The 15,949-nt window shown below is 44.7% G+C and overlaps 9 protein-coding genes across 14 annotated transcripts in view; 4 read left to right on the forward strand and 5 right to left on the reverse strand.

Moving 5' to 3' along the window:
• Positions 1-42: 42 nt before the first annotated feature.
• LOC128958342 (uncharacterized) lies at positions 43-1,521 on the reverse strand. 2 transcript variants are annotated; one of them, XM_054304188.1, is made up of 3 exons: positions 1,064-1,521; positions 817-999; positions 43-757 (listed from the first exon to the last, which is right to left on the reverse strand). In XM_054304188.1, exons 1-3 carry the CDS (start codon positions 1,506-1,508, stop codon positions 51-53), a joined length of 1,335 nt encoding a protein of 444 aa, XP_054160163.1. In that variant the 5' UTR covers positions 1,509-1,521; the 3' UTR covers positions 43-50. The 2 variants fall into 2 exon arrangements, with proteins under 2 accessions (XP_054160163.1, XP_054160162.1); XM_054304187.1 differs by having other exon boundaries at positions 802-999.
• A 46-nt stretch (positions 1,522-1,567) lies between these two features.
• Positions 1,568-2,350, reverse strand: LOC128958347 (gastrula zinc finger protein XlCGF49.1-like). Its single transcript, XM_054304193.1, has 3 exons — positions 2,110-2,350; positions 1,990-2,045; positions 1,568-1,907 (listed from the first exon to the last, which is right to left on the reverse strand). The coding sequence occupies exons 1-3, from the start codon at positions 2,348-2,350 to the stop codon at positions 1,641-1,643; spliced, it is 564 nt and encodes a 187-aa protein (XP_054160168.1). The 3' UTR covers positions 1,568-1,640.
• Positions 2,351-2,535: 185 nt separating this feature from the next.
• On the forward strand, positions 2,536-4,828 carry LOC128958338 (protein phosphatase 1 regulatory subunit 12C-like). Its single transcript, XM_054304182.1, has 4 exons — positions 2,536-2,936; positions 2,991-3,745; positions 3,801-4,018; positions 4,466-4,828. The coding sequence occupies exons 1-4, from the start codon at positions 2,536-2,538 to the stop codon at positions 4,826-4,828; spliced, it is 1,737 nt and encodes a 578-aa protein (XP_054160157.1).
• Positions 4,829-4,857: 29 nt separating this feature from the next.
• On the reverse strand, positions 4,858-6,079 carry LOC128958344 (ceramide phosphoethanolamine synthase-like). Its single transcript, XM_054304190.1, has 3 exons — positions 5,877-6,079; positions 4,988-5,806; positions 4,858-4,917 (listed from the first exon to the last, which is right to left on the reverse strand). Exons 1-3 carry the CDS (start codon positions 5,985-5,987, stop codon positions 4,876-4,878), a joined length of 972 nt encoding a protein of 323 aa, XP_054160165.1. The 5' UTR covers positions 5,988-6,079; the 3' UTR covers positions 4,858-4,875.
• Positions 6,080-6,117: 38 nt separating this feature from the next.
• LOC128958346 (cyclic AMP-responsive element-binding protein 3-like protein 2) lies at positions 6,118-7,115 on the forward strand. The gene is made up of 2 exons (XM_054304192.1): positions 6,118-6,213; positions 6,261-7,115. Exons 1-2 carry the CDS (start codon positions 6,130-6,132, stop codon positions 7,113-7,115), a joined length of 939 nt encoding a protein of 312 aa, XP_054160167.1. The 5' UTR covers positions 6,118-6,129.
• A 12-nt stretch (positions 7,116-7,127) lies between these two features.
• Positions 7,128-10,705, reverse strand: LOC128957986 (F-actin-monooxygenase mical1-like). The gene is made up of 5 exons (XM_054303800.1): positions 9,992-10,705; positions 8,557-9,915; positions 8,163-8,508; positions 7,674-8,103; positions 7,128-7,463 (listed from the first exon to the last, which is right to left on the reverse strand). The coding sequence occupies exons 1-5, from the start codon at positions 10,620-10,622 to the stop codon at positions 7,128-7,130; spliced, it is 3,102 nt and encodes a 1,033-aa protein (XP_054159775.1). The 5' UTR covers positions 10,623-10,705.
• A 73-nt stretch (positions 10,706-10,778) lies between these two features.
• LOC128957988 (rho GTPase-activating protein 1-like) lies at positions 10,779-12,261 on the forward strand. Its single transcript, XM_054303801.1, has 4 exons — positions 10,779-10,800; positions 10,852-11,512; positions 11,572-12,007; positions 12,058-12,261. The coding sequence occupies exons 1-4, from the start codon at positions 10,779-10,781 to the stop codon at positions 12,259-12,261; spliced, it is 1,323 nt and encodes a 440-aa protein (XP_054159776.1).
• On the reverse strand, positions 12,199-13,176 carry LOC128958801 (transmembrane protein 33-like). Its single transcript, XM_054304737.1, has 2 exons — positions 12,655-13,176; positions 12,199-12,598 (listed from the first exon to the last, which is right to left on the reverse strand). Exons 1-2 carry the CDS (start codon positions 13,076-13,078, stop codon positions 12,270-12,272), a joined length of 753 nt encoding a protein of 250 aa, XP_054160712.1. The 5' UTR covers positions 13,079-13,176; the 3' UTR covers positions 12,199-12,269.
• Positions 13,177-13,709: 533 nt separating this feature from the next.
• LOC128958833 (transcription factor SOX-6-like) overlaps positions 13,710-15,949 on the forward strand; it is a 31,118-nt gene continuing 28,878 nt past the window's right edge. For 3 of the 5 annotated variants that reach the window (XM_054304773.1, XM_054304776.1, XM_054304777.1), the window contains exon 1: positions 15,314-15,487. The gene's annotated coding sequence lies outside the window, so the exon portion shown is untranslated. Of the gene's footprint in view, positions 13,828-15,313; positions 15,488-15,949 lie in introns of those variants that run through there. The other 2 variants (XM_054304774.1, XM_054304775.1) reach the window with 2 other exon arrangements.

Raw genomic sequence — 15,949 nt, forward strand, 5'->3', positions numbered from 1 at the left:
CGAAGACTTTTCTCGACTTTTTTTAGAGAAATAAATTACGTTCCAAACAATCACTGCAACTCTTGAGCCGTTTTGGCCAACAATTCCTCGGCTTTCGTCACTTCCCGACCAACTGCTGCCTCGAGACGCGCGCGCGATCTTCTCAGTCGTTCGACGTGAGCCCAGAGTGCATCTTCACGAGCAGTTCCAGTTCTGCCAATGACTGCATCGGAAACCAATTGAAGCGCATCTTTGGCCAGATTTGTTAGAATTGCGTTCGAAGTCGAAAGTTGACGTATTTGTGACAAAAGATGGCGTAATCGACGCCATAAACGACGCGATAAGTGAACCACAGATTCTTCACCTGAAGATCCGTTCGGCAAAACTACTCCCAAATCGGGAGACAATGGCCGCGGATCCGGCGGACAATCGTCACTTTCCGGTCTTTGAGAAGAGTTTTGCGACGTTTCAGACGACGCAATGTTTGGCACGAATTTGGCGTTTTGTTCACGTGTTCGGCGACTCATCGGTGAAAGTGACGCGCGATAAGTGAACAAAGAGGCCGAAGAGGCTTTTGGCGACCGCTGGTCATTGTCTTTGTGAGCCGAGAGATCGTTGTGCGGATAAATAGGACTTTCATTTGTTTGGCAACACTTGTCGTCCGCGCGTCGTTCGGGTGTCGTCCGGGACGACGTTTGAGTGGTCGCCTCGACTGCGACTGCGCGCCAATCTTCGTCCAAATTGAGAACTCCGAGCGAAGACGTCACGTGACCGACGGCTATAGAAATGACGTCAGAATTAGTTTGAATTGAAAAAACTGACCGGAAATAGACTGACGGCGTTTGCGATCACGTGAACGAAGTTTCTTATCGATTCCGGCGTCCAATTCGGTTCCAACCGAAAGACCAATGCGGACTCGAGACGCCTCGCGGTCGGGTTCTGACCAGACGTCATCTGATTCGTCGTCTTCATCGGCAATCGGTCTTCCGATTGGTTGTTCTGTTGTGACGTCATTTGCGGCTAAAACCAAACAAAGACTTTGAACGCGATTTCGGACTCAATATTTGACTCACGTTTGACTCACGCGTGACTAAAACGGAGGCGCAGTTTAGGAGGTCTTCGGAGGCGTCGATGAGATGGTGTGGGAGTCGGGAGTCATTCGATTGGACGCTTTGAACGAATCGCGACAAATGATTGGCTAATTCTCGGGCCAATTGTTTCGTCGCATTTAAATCGCGTTTAAGACGACGGATGACGTCATCGCTTGGATTCGAGTTTTGATTGGATTTTTCGAGAAAATAAATCCGAAGTTTTAGCGAAAAGTTTTCAGATTTTAGTTCTTCTAAAATGCGTTCAAAATCTCGAACTGAAAGACAATTATTCGGAGATTTCGGCGGAACTGAAGATTGACATCGATTTCCCGCATTCAGAGATAAAGAGGGAAGCGATCGAAGCGTCAAATCATGTGATGAAGAATCGGCGGCAGAAGTCGTGTCCAAAAGCAGACATGAAGACAACGGAGACGCCATTTTGGAGCGAAAAGTAATTACGTCTTTGAATAGGAATTAATTGATTAAAGAATTAATAAATTGTTTGACTTTTTGAGTGATTTATTGACTGTTTTTTTGAATGACTTTTGACTAGAATTTCGAGAAAACTCTTCACAAAAGCGGTGGAAGAGATAGAGCTGTTTGACAGGCGGCTGAAGATGTGGTGGGAGTTGCGGGCGGTCTTTGAGGTCTTCGGGGTTTCGCAGTTGAGTTTGGTTTGAGTTGATGTGCTCTGGCCTGATGTTCGGCGCGTTGTCCGGGAGATATGAAACCTCTTCCGCAAAGTTTGCAATTATAAGGGAATTGTTTCGTGTGTTTATAGATTTGATGTGTTTTTAAAGACGACGCTTGAGTGAAACGCGAACCGCATGAAGAACACTGACAGAGAGGGCGAGAGAGGTCAGGTCGGGTCGGGTCAGGTCAGGTCAGGGGTCAAGTCTAAGAACAAACAAACACTGACCTGATATGGACGCTCACGAGTATGGGTTCGAGTGTGACAAATGAGAGAATATCGAACTGAAAAGTAATTATCGGATTAATCGAATCAACGGATTAACGGATCAACGGATCAACGGATTACCGGTAAAAGTCTTTCCGCAATCAATGCATTTGAATGGACGCGACTTTGAATGCGTTTTCTCGTGAGATCGCAGTTTCGAAACACAAACGAAATGTCTTCCGCATTCCAAACACGCCAACAAAGACTCGGCGGTTCGTGGCCGGGCCGTGGCTCGAGGTCGGGCGGGTGTGGCGGCGACGGGTAAAACTGGTAACGATTTTGTGGCCAAAACCAAACATGAATTCTGCGCGTTCGTCTGCATGGGGGCGTGGCCCGCACGACGACCGGACGACGGCCAACACGGCTCAAGATTTGGTTAAAGAGAAGAATTAGAATTAGAGCCGAGAAATGGTCGACAAAAAAGGTCTTATTTGTTGTCTTTAGGACTCCGAGACCTCCGACTCGTGTGAGCGCAGAGAAGAGACGACGCATGCGTACAGTCAGTGAATGGCAGATCTGTTGAGCTCTAAAGCCATGAATTCGTCGTCCGAAACGACGGCCGGAAGTCGCGGACATAATGCCCTTCAAAGACGCGCACAACAACTCAAACGATGGAAAGAGTGGGCCGACAGTGACGCCAGTTCCGCCGCAAAGACGAGAACGCCGACGAGAGTCCAGTTCTCGGCGGCGACGCTCTTCCTATCGGCCGTCGCCCAGAACGACGTCTCGGAATGCGAACGCCTTTTGTCTCGTGTTTCGGTGAATGTGACCTCTGGTGACGGTTTGACTGCTTTGCATCAAATGGCAATTGACGACAATTCAGAAATGGTTAATTGGCTTCTAATCAAAGGCGCAGATGTCAACGCAAGAGATAATGAAGGCTGGACTCCATTACACGCCTCTTCAAGGTTTGACTTCTTTATTGAGTCTTAATTGCACTTTAGTTGATATCTCTCTCTCAGTTGTGGTCACGCAGAAGTGGTTCGTCTTTTGGTCGCTCATCCAGACATCGATGTCTTTGCTTTGACTTCCGACGGCGAATTGGCCAGAGATGTGGCCGACGGAGAGACGTGTTTACAGGAAATTGAAAGAACAATGCGTCGTTCAGCCGACGTCCCGAACGACGACTCGGACGACGCCTTTTCCGACGATTGGTTGCAACGAATTCGTGGATCAGAATTGCGTGCTATTGAGGCCGATGTCGACCAATTTCTGCGCAGATTTCCCGTTCCAACGGCGGCTCAGATCGATGTCTGGCTCGAAGAGACCCGAGATGTCAACTCAAACGCCAGTATTTTACACGTTTGCGCCGCAAAAGGATATATAGATGTTTTGGAACGCGTTTTGACTGTTGTTTTGAACGCAGAGTCGACGGCATTATTGGACTCATTATTAGATTCGGATGGATTCACGTGTTTACATTCGGCCGCTTTCTGGCAACAAACGCGTGCCGTCGAAGTGTTGTTGCGTTTTGGCGCGAATTTCGAATTGAAAACTCGAGATTTGCGAGAAATCGCGGATTTATGTCACGACAATCCCGCAGTTCTAGAACTCGTTTCGGAAACTCGAAGACAACGTCAAGAAGATATCAAAGCATCAAAAGCTTCGGAAACTCAACGAAAACTTAATGCCAAACGACAACGTGAAACCAGACGTCCAACTCAAGGTGTGTCGCGTGAAGACGTCGAAGCAGCGCTTAAACACAACGCCACAGTCGGTAAGTGTCGTCCGTGTGTCGTCCGGCCGTCGTCTCAGACGTCGTTTTCTCGCAGTGAACGCCGACTCCGCACCCGTCGTATTGATGTCCGAATCGGATCCGTCTTCACCGCCACCGCCTCCCGTACCCGCCTCATCGCCACCGGACGCCTTATTGTCGGGTATTGTGCCTCACGCCAGACGTCGTGCAAAACGTCGTTCGACGGGAATTGAAGATAATTGTGACGCAACAGAAGCGCCCTCTTTTGGAAACGATTGCGTCGACTCTCGAAACGTAAGTTTTTTTGCCAAAAGTTTCCAAAAATAGACTCAAAGACGACATCAGAGACGACGCCCTAAAACATGTCGTCTTTCGGTTCCTGGAGAACCACTTCGTCACTCAATCCACGCGCCGTTCCCGGCGTCGGCCATACGTCGCGTGTGTCCTCTGGACTCACGCCGTCGAGTCTATCGCGCTCTCTGACGTCATTGCCCTTCTCGTCATCCAATTTACCGTTCATTACGACTGCGCCGACGTTTGCGACGTCCGGGACGACGCACCGAAGACAACCGCATTTGACGCGCCGAACGACACAACCGACGGCTTCGCAACGTTTGCGCGCTTCTTCTCAATGCAATCTCTCGTCGCTAACGGACAGAACTATTCCGTCGTCTTTCTCTTCACTTTCTTTCGTAACGTTTTTATAAGTTTTCGCCGAAAATAATGTTTTTCTTTTGATAGACGCCTTCGTCGACGCCTCAGACGACGCGATCTCGTTCGTCGTCCCGATCGTCCATTCAGACGACACCGGACGACACGGAGACGACGGATGGAAAGCGAAGTATAGAAAAGGACGACAACAAGGATTACAAAACTTTATACAAAGAATTACTTAAAGAAAACGAGTTTTTGTTGAAAAAAATCAAAGACTGGGAAACGAATCGCAAAACAGACAAAGAATTGGCAGAAAAAAGACAACTTTTGCGTCGTATCGCAGAACTGGAGGAAGAGATTAAGACAAAGGAGGAGTTGTTACGTGAAAACGTTCGGCTGAAAGACGAAAACGCAGCGCTCATTCGTGTCATTTCGAAGCTCTCCAAATGACGTCCGGTCGTCGTCCGGGACGTCCCTCTAGTCGTGTCTCTAATTATTTATTTATTTATAATCGAAATGTGTTTTAAATAAGTTTCGATCTGTTGTTCAATAAAGAGATTAAAGATTAGACTCTTTTGATTGGATTTTTTGAGATCTTAGAGAACTTACGTCTTTTAAATGCATTTCCGAAAGAAAAGCTAAACTCAAAAGAGCGACGAAACCAATGAAATGAAGACTTTGGACCAATTGTTGCGATCGAGACAACCAAACGGACGCCAAAAATATAGTCATTTGTTGGTGGGCGTTACCATAGCAACGCCACAACCACATTATCACAAACTGTAACCGAGACTTAAACACCGATACAGTGGCCGCAGTCGGGTGCGTCTCCAGAAGCAAATGGTAGCAATCGATGTATCGGTTCCAAAGCACGCACGCGAGCGCCATCTGCAGACCAAATAGCAGATGGTTTCGGAAGAGTTGTCGTCCGGGCGACGTCTCGCACGACGACTGGGACGACGATTCGCCGCTTTCTAATCGTTTATATTTGGCGTTTGCGGTCGACAAGGCATTTGTTTGGCGTAAAGTTTGGACAAAAACTGCGACCAAAAAGACTGAAAAAGCGATTGCATCGCAAATACCATCCATAGCATATCCAGAGGTTCCGGTAACCGATATCTCAAGATGGCGGTCAAGACCCGATCGAATGCGGGCAATCAAACCGTCCAAATCGTCGAGAAATTGACGCAAAAGAAAGAGAACGACTGCCAGACGTCTGACTGGAAGTGCGTCGCTCAGGACGACGCGAGACGCCAATAGCGCCACCACAACACCGGCCAAAGACACGTGATTAGCCGTCAAACCGGGGAAACGCTGTGACAGTCGTATTGTGGACTCGAATGCGTGACTAAGAGGTGCCATGACGTATGAGTTGAGCTGATCCAACATCACTGTTTTGGCAGAAATATTTGGCACTGCGGACGACGTCTGCGGATATCGAATATAAGTTTGTGTCGTTCGGGACGTCGTTCGGGACGACGACAGACAACTTACTTACGTTTACATCAAAACGCATGCTTTGAATGGTATGAAAGAGTTTGACGTCTTTTATGAGAAAAACAAGGAAAAGACCGCCGAAGACGACGACAGAAGTCTTGTAGCGAAACATTTGTTTTGATTGAAAGCAACGGACGGATAACGCATGCGTTGGACTCAAACTGACGTCAAAAAACTTGAGTGAATTGTTGTCTCGTTTTTGGCTTCAGTTCTGAATTGACTTAACAATGATTGAGACGTCTTTGAGGGCAGAAATGGACGACGCGATGGACGACGCAATAGACGACGCAACTAATGATGAATTATGGGACGACACGAGAGACGACCGAACGGATGACGTAAGTCTTTAAAAAACTTTTCTAAAGTCTAATGTTTTTGTGCGCAGACGTCAACGGACGCCACCGAATCGGGATTCGGGCGCTGGGCGTCACTCTCGCGGTCACATTATTCGGTTGTCGTTCTGAACGACAGATTAATGTCAGAAACACTTTTATCGGACGACGATCCGGACGACGACTCCGAAAGTGCTTTTACCGTCCGAAGACCACCGAAAACAGTGCGGACGGATTCGGCTTCCGACGAATCGGCGGCTGAAGAAGAGACGGGAAGTGCGGGTCATACTAGAGGTCAATGGCCAGCAGAGAAGCGGAGCGAAGACTTGAAAAACGCGACAAAAGTTGAGAAAAACCGGTTTTCAGAGCATTCCTTGGCGTCCATTGACCTCAAAGTCAACGAACTTTTGACTCAATGCAACCCCAGACCCCCAATCCCACCCCAACACCGACCCAACCCACCATCGACTTTGGCTGCACTTCTTAACAATCCATGTCTACCGCCTACACCTCCTTCTTCAGTTTGTGGATCAGATTCAGAAGCGACGGCTTTAAGACAAAAAGCGGCAAAGAAAGCGGTTTTGGGAGGGATTTGTCGTTCTCAACTGATTTCATCGCTTCCGAAGAATGCAATCCATGGATCAGCTGTTGTTCTGACAGAAGAAGAGAAAAGAACTCTTTTAGCCGAAGGATATCCGATTCCACAGAGATTTCCGTTAACTAAGAGTGAAGAAAGAAGTCTTAAGAAGATTCGGCGGAAAATAAAGAACAAAATCTCGGCTCAAGAGTCGCGAAGAAAAAAGAAGGAATATATGGAAGAATTGGAACGAAAAGTACAAACTCTGGACTCAAGAGTTCGCGAATTGGAAAAAGAAAACAAAACTCTTAAAAATCAAACTAAAGTTTAATTAAATATTTATTTAAATGTCAGCGAAGTCTATGATCGGCGCGCGCACCGCTCGCAGAGGACTGAAAGCGGCGGTCGCGTCGTCACACACGTCGGCGAACGGCAAAGTGTCGTCGTCCGGGACGTCGTCCGCGTGTCGTCTCGAACGACGACTAAAGGCAATCATTGGTTGCGATCGCGAGCGAAACAGCTTTTCGGTAAACGCTCCCGAATAGCGAATCAGGTCATTGTTGTGCGTCACGTGCGAACACGCGTTGTCGTTGTGATCGCCGAACGCATTGTTGAGAGCGATGTCTGCGTTTAAATCCAAGTTATTTGCGGCAGATTCGCGCGTCACGCAAATGGACGGCTTTTGGGATTAAAAGATTAAGGATTAGATCAGCGGATAATCAGTTAATAAGCGATTAACAAAAAGCGTTAACAAAAGGCGGAGAAAGCGTTAGATTTTGCGTAATCTCCACAACAAAAGACGTGTCCGCGGAAGACGCAAAACGGCTTTCGGCGCTACTCTTGTCGTCGCTCTTTGCGCTCGTTCTCTGGCCCGACGGCGCCAACTCACAATAGGCGGCGGAGATTCGCTTTTAAAGGACGGCAAAGGTTCGTCGTCCGGAACGTCGCTTTCGTCGTCAGTCGTCTGCCAGTCGTCGTCCGAAACCGTCGTCTCTTTCGACAATTGACTACTGCTTTCTTCTGACGACTCGAGAATGCCGTCGTCCGGAACGACGGGTGAATCTTCGTAATCTGAATCTGATTTCTCATTAATCGCTGTTTTGGACACGATTTGCAATTCGGGAGACGACGACTGGAAATGCGCTCTTTCACGGAAATCGACGCTTTCGGCTGAAGACAAAAACAGTTCTTTGGCTCGGATCTTCTTCGGGTCATTTCGGGCCTCACTTTTGGCGCAAAAAATGCAAAGAAATCGCAATTCGTTTCGAAATTCATTTAAACGAAGACTTATTCCGCATTTAGAACAACGTAAACACGATCTGAAATGCAATCGAAAAATCATTAATCTTTTAATCCGTTAATCCTTTAATCCCAATACCGGTGCAAAACATCGCCGGAAACTGAAATCCTTTCGACGGCCGACACTTCAGTTCCGCACCGAACGCACTTTGATTTCGAACTTTGTTGTTGTTCTTCTTCTTCTTCTTCTGTCTTCCGAATGTCTGTTCGCGAGACATGAAGTTCGGGAGCGAATCGTTGCGACAGTTCTTCACGCATGCGTTGAATCCATTGCGTCGTCTTTTGAGTGTCTCTTTTGATGTCGTCGTCCGTTCGCGTCGTCCGGTTGTCGTCCCGTAGTTTTGCTTCGATTTGTGTTTTTCTCGATTCAAGAATAGTTTTTGAAACGTTTTTCCGATCAATTGGTTTGTCTTCCAATCGTTTTTCTGCGTAAATAAAGTCAGAAATCATTGGTATTTCAAGTATTTGTTTACCGAAAGCCTCGTTATTAGTCTTTCGAATCCAAGGCCTGACATTCCAATCGTTTTCTTCTATTTTTCCCACTTTTTGTAATTTTCCAAAAAAATTCTTCTTTTCTGAAAACATTTTTTCTTCCAATTCTTGCGCCTTCTCTACAATCGCTATTTTCGGTAACATTGGTCGAGTAGACGCCGTCGCAGTTTCGCGGCGCGAACCCAACAACCAATCGGCTTTAGTGGCAATTGTCGTTCGCGTCGTTCGTGTGTCGTGTTGGTCGTCGTTCGGGACGACGTCCGTCTCGACATTGGTTTGCGTTAATTGTTGACTCTCTTTGAGATCACGTGCAGTGACGGCAACAGTAGCTCTGCGCGCTCTTTTGTTTTGAACGATTGGAAGCGAGAGTTTCCATCCAATGAGATGACGACATTGTTTTCTTGTTTCTGCGATTGAACTTTGAGTCCATTCGTTGTAACGAATCTTTGGATCCAAAGAAAAGTCTTTTGAGATGTTTTGAGGCGTCGTTTGAGCCAAAAGTCTATAAACGCTTTCTCTTTCGGCTATTATTTCAATCATTGAATTCAAACGCTTTTCCTTTTCTTTTCTGTCTATTGACAGCACTCTTAACGCCCACTCACGCGCACAATAGGCCGCATCCAATGCCGACAAAAACCCGCGACCCGCACCACTTCCAGTCGGCCAAAACGGCTCGAGAAGTGAATCTCCGGTCAATAACATCAACACATGAGTTGAAGCCGAGTCGTCGTCGTCGTCCGGAGCGACGCAACAACGCGTATGAATTTGTTTAGCACGTGACGCGTTCTTTGCAGCGTAAACTGATGTAAAGTCAAAGAGCGCGACGTCGGGAGCGCCGGATCCGTTTCGGGCGAACTCAAGACCTCGCAATCCTGTTGTCCAATGGGCGGCGTCCCGTGCATAGGACAAGAGTGCTTCCTGGTCGATATTATCGGCGGAAAGCAAAGCATGTGTTTCAAAGAGATCTTTGCGAAGAACTCTTCTGTGGAGAAGAGAAGCCTTGGAAGCGGTCATCACGAAGTAATGCGTTTCATCCAAATAATAGCAAATGTTTTCCAATTGAATCGCAGTTTCTTTTCGCAAATCTTCGAACCATTTTTGAGCGTAAATATAGGAAACGCCAGAAATCTCTTTAACTCCCGAACAATCGGATCCGGGATTTCGCACGAAGTTGGCCGTGATTGCAATGGCCAGTTTGCCGCGGAACTCTTGTCTGGGAAAGTCGTTGAAGAGTGTGTTTCGTCGTCCATCTGCGCCAACAATGATGTGAAATGCCTTTGAGTTGAGAGTTTCGATTGGTTTTCGCGAATCCGTGGTTTCGAAGTGAGCAGACGCTCCCTCTGATTGAATACAATTAATCGAATGATAGAATGACTATTATATTGTATCGAATGGAATGACAACAATCTCTCTAACCTTGGAATGAATGCGAATGACAACAACACTGACATCCAATCGAACACTCATTCAGTGAAGGATTGGTTTGTTTTGAACACAACTCTCGAAACGTTGTATTCGTTTCTAATCTCAAACCCAACAAAAGCGCGGATTTCACTAAAATCAGTTGCAATTGTCTGATCGCCACGTGATCTATAGATCCGAAGCAAAACTGGCCGTAAAACCGTTTGGCGCCCAACGCCCGCAGATCCGCGATAACCGAAGGCCACAAATGGATGACATTGTTTCGGGAAAAGTCTTGTCTTTTTTCAACGCAAACCACTTCTGCCCCTAAAAGCAAAAGTTCCAAACAAACTCTTAAACCACTGATTCCTCCGCCGATTACTAAAACGCTTTTCCCGAACAACGCTTGAGAAGAATATTGTTTGAGTTGAGACCTCTTCTCGAGTTTTGTCAGAATTGTTGTCACGCGGGAGTATTTCTCGAGACTTTTCTTTTCCAAAAGTCGTTTCAATTCCCGAAAAAAGGCCACTCGACCCACCAAATCACGTAAACCCAATGCGTCTGTGAGTTGGCCGTGAAGACGCTCGACGTCCCGCACTGTGGCCGCAGTCACGAAGCGGTCGATTGTGTCCACAGGCGAACTCATGTCGCACTCATAGCTTTTGGCCCTTTTATGACAAGCGATTTGTGTTGCGTTCAGAACATAGAAAAGTGCGAAAAGCGTCGCTCGCTTTCGTCCATAAACAACGTCAAAGTGTTTGCGTGTTTTTCCGCCGCAATGTTTGTCGCTTTTTGTCAATCAATGGATCGAAAGTCGAAAAAAGGTTTCAATTTTTCACTTATTTATCGGATATTTAAAAACCATTTTTATTTAGACTTTTGCGACATTCCTGAAGATGTCTTTCCATCACTGGATCATTGCGGAGATCAAGACGTGGATTTAGAGCCGGGATTAGAGTTCGACGACTCGGAACTGACGGCAGATATCGAACCAAATGTTTCGACAGAAGAAATCGTTTTTTTCGAATCAAACGATGATTTCGAATCTGAATTAACAAAACAAGACGACGACGTCTCGGACGACGACGACTTCGATGACGTTCGTCGTCTCGGAATTGTCGACGTCTTGGGCGACGATCGTTGCGCTCGAAAAGTCATTTGTGTTTACGCGTGTCGTTTGCCTGACGCGCGTGCAATGAGTGCGGGACGTGTTTTGCGGTTTCTTTTGCTAACTTTAGACGCTTTCGTTGAATCGGATTATTCTTTAGTTTATTTTCATTTCGGATTAAACGCCAGAAATCGACCGACAATTCGATGGTTTTGGAATGCTTTCCGAGCTTTTGATCGCAAATATCGCAAGAATCTTAAGGCTTTATTCCTCGTCCATCCGACGCCTTTCCTTCGACTTATTCTACGCGTCTTCCGACCCGTCGTTTCGGCAAAATTCGGACGAAAAGTTCGACATATAATGCGTTTACACGAATTAGAAGAAGAGTTTCACGTGAATCAACTGTCAATTCCGGATCAAGTCAAGGCGTGAGATATTCCCCGATTTGACCATTAGATCAATGATTTGACTAATTATTCGATTGCAGACATGACCGCCGATTGGGATCTTCTGTTGAAAGAAAACCGGTTTCTTATCCGTCATTATCTGAAATGTCTCGCGAAAGCGGAGATTCGATTCCAAAAGTCATTCGATTTTGTATTTCTTTTCTTTCGAACGAAAATTCTCTTCAAATCGAAGGACTTTTTCGTCGTTCGGCTTCTGCCACAACTGTTCAACTATTACGTCAACGAGCGCTCAATGGACAACCGCTTTGGACAGACGGATCAACTGAAACGCGCGAAGAAGCCGTACACGCCGTGGCCGCGCTTCTCAAAGCAAGTCTTCGCGAACTTCCGGAACCGCTTCTCACGTTTCAAGTGTTCGATGACGTCATTGATTGGCCGCAACTGCCGGACGACGCAACTCGAGTGGCGGTCGCGCGGGCTATCGTTCAGAGGCGTCTTCCGGAAGAAAACTTTGAAGTGAGAATCGATTATCGATTGTTTTGCGATTAATCGAAAACTGATTACAGGTTTTGGCTTTTTTGACGGCTTTTCTGGCCAAAGTCGAGGACAGATCTCATCTCAACAAAATGACGGCCGCGAATCTGGCCATTGTCTTCGGTCCCAACCTTTTGTGGTCTCGTGACGGCGCAGACTCTTTGCGTACCGTTTGTGCGGTCAATGCTTTTACAGAGTTTTTGTTGAGAGCGAGACATTCAGTATTTGATAAATAGTAATAAATTTATTGAACGATAGGCGGCGCCAATCGTCCCATTAATTCAATTACATTGCGGATCGCGCGACCCAATAATGCCGGACACGCGCCGGCGGTCGACATTCTCTCAGCCGAAACACGCAATTCATAGAACATTTGCCGCGTATAAGGGTTTCGGCGGGAGGCGTATCGGAGGGCCAGAAAACGGTAGAAGAGGAACGGTGCCAACAGAGAGGCCGAACCCGACAAAAGAGCCAAAACGACGGCCGGCATTAACGCGATTTCAGTCAATGCGACGGTTTGAAGGACTGACCGCTGATGACGTTGAATAGCGTTCGCGAATGAAGAAAACAATTCTGAAATAAACAAATAGTTAGACGTCGTCCGGGACGACACACGCACGACAACTCACCGCCAGATCCCAACTTATCGGCTAAAGTGATGCCAAACGACGCAAAGTGTAAACCAGCAAAAAGAGCGACCGGAAGGAGGGCGAGGGCCAGAGGGGCGTTCGAGGCAAACAATAAGGCGTACAATAAATAGTGCGCCGAGTCTTCCGTCACGACTAAAGCCAAGAATTCACGTGACAAACGAAAAGGTGGTAAACGCTGATGAAGACGTAGAGCCGAAGTTGCGGCGGCCGCGACCAGTGCTTTCTGATAGGCCGAAGCGGGCGACCAAATGCCTAATAAATAGACAAAAGTCAAGACTAAAGTCACGCCACGAGTCACAAACAACGCCGCTTCCATCCGATTGCGCATCACATGCAACACAACTGCACCCAAACCGCGCCTTTCGGACGAAGAGTCGGACGAGTGGTCAGAAGAGTCGGCCATCAGTCGGACAATCGATCGACACTTTGACTGACAAATGATGCGATGTTTTAGAAAATGACGTTTGCTTTAAACGAAACCCTTTTCTATGTTAACAACGCTTTAGTTGTGAATTGTTGTCGACGTTATTGATGAACGAAAGCAATGATTTTGCATTTGTTTTCGATTTATACGTCGTTTCCATGACTTTTGAGAATTGTTTGAGAAATGATGCAAAAGATGGCGAAGTTTTGAATAAAAGCTTTGATTTGAAAGCTTTGCATAAGTTTTGTGTTTTGAGTCTTGGATTAGACGTGTTGTGTGTCTCGCGGCGGTCTGTCTGCAGAACAATACATGTCTTGTGTCTCTAATCGGCTGAAGAATGCGTTAATCGTTTCGATTAATCGGATAAACGAGCGAAGGGTCTGTCGCGCGACGTTTCGGTCGACGAACTGTTGACCCGAAAGACAGACAAAAAATCGTTTGTTTTTTGCGACAATTGTTTCACAGATTGTTTGAATAATTCTTAAAAAACTAATTGCTTTCAAATGTGTTGAAAAACAGTTGCGATTGTAATGAAAACAAATATATAAATGATATTCAATACAAAGTGTTTCTGTTTTACGGAAATTAAACACAGATTTCAATACATATTTGAATCGTTTTGTTTCAAATCTGTTTCACTATTATTCTCATAAAAGACTGTATTATTAAACAAAACTCCATTTATTAGTCGTTTTTCAGCCAAAAAACGCCGAAATCTCGACTCAAAAGTAAGTCGTTTTCATTTTTTTGGTCAAAACCTCGTTATCTCTGAGAATCTCTGAAATTAATATTTTTCGCATTTTTTATCCGAAAATAACTTTTGATTTCATTTCAAATATGAATTTATTTTCTCTTAAAACAAACGCTTTTATTGTGAAAAACGCGGAAATGAGCCAAACATTGCTTAAGACGACGACATTTGCGGTCATTTTCCGCTTCCGCTGTCTTTTGTGTCCATTTTTCTTAACAATTCTTAAAAACGTTTTGTCACTCGATTTGAGTCCGAAAGAAGTCACGCGAGAGATAGAGATAGAGAAGACGTCCCGCTGTTTGACAAATGTTTTTAAATTTCAAACAATTTCTGCATTTTTTTCAGTTTTATTCACCTTTTAATACATTAATTGATTTCTAACCGAATTGTCGTTCAATTGTTTGTCAAAAACAAGAAAAACCCGTTTTTTGTCTGAAATTGTGTTCGAATTTCGCTTAGAATTCGAACGACTGTTCGATTAAAACCTCAATTAAGGAGTGTTTCGAATGTTTCGAGACTTTTCTCACATAAATATCTTTTGTTTTATTACAACAATAATAATAATAATAATAATAATAATAATAATAAACAGAATAAACGATTCGTTCGTAAAAAGAATAGAAATATTACGCAAAACCAATAGTTTTGACATATTTTTATGGACTTCAGGACTCCGGGGGTCCATAGAGTCCACAATTACAACAAAATTGAATCGTATTTCACTTTTGGCCAAACCTTAAGTCAAAACTTTTAATAACTTTTTCCAATTATTTCTTCACTTTTCGACTAAAACTTTAGAAAAACACGAAATTTGTGACAAATTTAGCGAAAAGTAGAGAATTGTTTGCTTTCAACGGAAGCTTTGGTCTAATGAAGACTTTTTCGGTCTTCGCATTCAAAGACAACGATTCCATTGAAAGTGAAATCAAATGATAAACAAAAGCATTGTTTGATATGAAAGTCATTAATAGAGACAGAAATAAACTTCAAGACAGAGTCCGCAGCACTTCTTGAGTGACAGCTTTGCCTCTGTTTTGGCGACTTTTTTCATGAATTCATTTGAATAGCTATTAATAAAAATAACTTTTTCTCTCTTTTTTTAAACACTTTTAAACTTATAATTGTTTGAAACAAATACTGGTTTTCGAATGTATTTTCGATTTTCAAACAATCAATGGTTTATTAGAATCGAAATCATATATCATTTGTCACAAGACTCGCAACAATACAATAGAATCGTATATTTATTGGTCAACCCTTGCAGTAGTGATTCTCCAACAATATTAAGCCAAACAATAGCCCTCCGCCCACAACATCACAACTAAAAGTACAGCGCATTGTCTAAGCGTTTGCATTGCGATTGCGCCAAACAATGGACGCATTCTATTGGATGATTAGACGACTGACGACTGCATTCATTGCATTGAGTGTTGTCTCAAATCTATTCTATTTCTTCTATTTCTTCGATTTCTTCATTCACTTGAGTTTTCTCAACAATTGCTCAACACTTGTGTCGATTGTATTCGAAAATCTGTTTTTCGCCGCAAATGACGACAAAAACCAAATTATGACTGATTTGTGAAACCATTTGATTGTGAATTCAAGAGAGGATTGATTCAACACTTTTACTACAAAATGTAAGTCAACTTCTTTCATATTATACATTACATGCCATCCCTCGGCACAGGTGTGTGTCTCAATCAATGTCCAACTGTTGAACAGTTGAACTGTTGAACTGTTGAACACATAAACACATCAAAAGACAATAAAGTCGTGAAAATTCATTGAAATTTTCAATTAAATGATTGATTAGTTGTAAGACTTTGTGAAAGCTTTTTATGAGAAGCGAAACCCAATCCCAACGACAATTGTGTCGGTATTTGTTGCGCAACCATCTCTGTGAATGTGTTCCGCATCTTCAGACACAATAGTGTCGTCTGTTCTGTGGATTCGGCGATAATTTTGAAGTTCAGGTGAAAACAAGCGAAACATTTCAGACTTTGTTTAGACAAAACTCAAACTCAAGAATGTCTTCTCACGGACTCAAATGTCGCCATTAATTGTCTCAAAGACTCCCACATATGGCAGACAAAAGAGTC

Source organism: Oppia nitens, unplaced genomic scaffold, assembly GCF_028296485.1.
Source record: "Oppia nitens isolate AA-2021 unplaced genomic scaffold, nextdenovo-longstitch-racon4-pilon3 scaffold3_pilon_pilon_pilon, whole genome shotgun sequence".
Lineage (NCBI taxonomy): Eukaryota > Metazoa > Arthropoda > Arachnida > Sarcoptiformes > Oppiidae > Oppia > Oppia nitens.

What these genes read in the sequence shown, in the direction of transcription:
- LOC128958342 (XM_054304187.1), bottom strand. Translation starts at nt 1,508, where the DNA reads ATGGCGTCTCCGTTGTCTTCATGTCTGCTTTTGGACACGACTTCTGCC. An exon ending in CGCCTCCGTTTTAGTCACGC is followed by an intron (nt 1,000 to 1,063) that starts GTGAGTCAAACG and finishes GTTTGGTTTTAG; the next exon opens with CCGCAAATGACGTCACAACA. An exon ending in ACGCCGTCAGTCTATTTCCG is followed by an intron (nt 758 to 801) that starts GTCAGTTTTTTC and finishes TCATTTCTATAG; the next exon opens with CCGTCGGTCACGTGACGTCT.
- LOC128958347 (XM_054304193.1), bottom strand. Translation starts at nt 2,350, where the DNA reads ATGCAGACGAACGCGCAGAATTCATGTTTGGTTTTGGCCACAAAATCG. An exon ending in TTGCGGAAAGACTTTTACCG is followed by an intron (nt 2,046 to 2,109) that starts GTAATCCGTTGA and finishes ATTACTTTTCAG; the next exon opens with TTCGATATTCTCTCATTTGT. An exon ending in CTCGTGAGCGTCCATATCAG is followed by an intron (nt 1,908 to 1,989) that starts GTCAGTGTTTGT and finishes CCTCTCTGTCAG; the next exon opens with TGTTCTTCATGCGGTTCGCG.
- LOC128958338 (XM_054304182.1), top strand. Translation starts at nt 2,536, where the DNA reads ATGGCAGATCTGTTGAGCTCTAAAGCCATGAATTCGTCGTCCGAAACG. An exon ending in CCATTACACGCCTCTTCAAG is followed by an intron (nt 2,937 to 2,990) that starts GTTTGACTTCTT and finishes TCTCTCTCTCAG; the next exon opens with TTGTGGTCACGCAGAAGTGG. An exon ending in ATTGCGTCGACTCTCGAAAC is followed by an intron (nt 4,019 to 4,465) that starts GTAAGTTTTTTT and finishes TTCTTTTGATAG; the next exon opens with ACGCCTTCGTCGACGCCTCA.
- LOC128958344 (XM_054304190.1), bottom strand. Translation starts at nt 5,987, where the DNA reads ATGTTTCGCTACAAGACTTCTGTCGTCGTCTTCGGCGGTCTTTTCCTT. An exon ending in GCATGCGTTTTGATGTAAAC is followed by an intron (nt 5,807 to 5,876) that starts GTAAGTAAGTTG and finishes CGATATCCGCAG; the next exon opens with ACGTCGTCCGCAGTGCCAAA. An exon ending in CGGAAATGCATTTAAAAGAC is followed by an intron (nt 4,918 to 4,987) that starts GTAAGTTCTCTA and finishes ATTGAACAACAG; the next exon opens with ATCGAAACTTATTTAAAACA.
- LOC128958346 (XM_054304192.1), top strand. Translation starts at nt 6,130, where the DNA reads ATGGACGACGCGATGGACGACGCAATAGACGACGCAACTAATGATGAA. An exon ending in GAGACGACCGAACGGATGAC is followed by an intron (nt 6,214 to 6,260) that starts GTAAGTCTTTAA and finishes TTTTGTGCGCAG; the next exon opens with ACGTCAACGGACGCCACCGA.
- LOC128957986 (XM_054303800.1), bottom strand. Translation starts at nt 10,622, where the DNA reads ATGAGTTCGCCTGTGGACACAATCGACCGCTTCGTGACTGCGGCCACA. An exon ending in TCATTCGCATTCATTCCAAG is followed by an intron (nt 9,916 to 9,991) that starts GTTAGAGAGATT and finishes GTATTCAATCAG; the next exon opens with AGGGAGCGTCTGCTCACTTC. An exon ending in GACTAATAACGAGGCTTTCG is followed by an intron (nt 8,509 to 8,556) that starts GTAAACAAATAC and finishes TTATTTACGCAG; the next exon opens with AAAAACGATTGGAAGACAAA.
- LOC128957988 (XM_054303801.1), top strand. Translation starts at nt 10,779, where the DNA reads ATGGATCGAAAGTCGAAAAAAG. An exon ending in ATTCCGGATCAAGTCAAGGC is followed by an intron (nt 11,513 to 11,571) that starts GTGAGATATTCC and finishes ATTCGATTGCAG; the next exon opens with ACATGACCGCCGATTGGGAT. An exon ending in TTCCGGAAGAAAACTTTGAA is followed by an intron (nt 12,008 to 12,057) that starts GTGAGAATCGAT and finishes AACTGATTACAG; the next exon opens with GTTTTGGCTTTTTTGACGGC.
- LOC128958801 (XM_054304737.1), bottom strand. Translation starts at nt 13,078, where the DNA reads ATGGCCGACTCTTCTGACCACTCGTCCGACTCTTCGTCCGAAAGGCGC. An exon ending in CGATAAGTTGGGATCTGGCG is followed by an intron (nt 12,599 to 12,654) that starts GTGAGTTGTCGT and finishes TGTTTATTTCAG; the next exon opens with AATTGTTTTCTTCATTCGCG.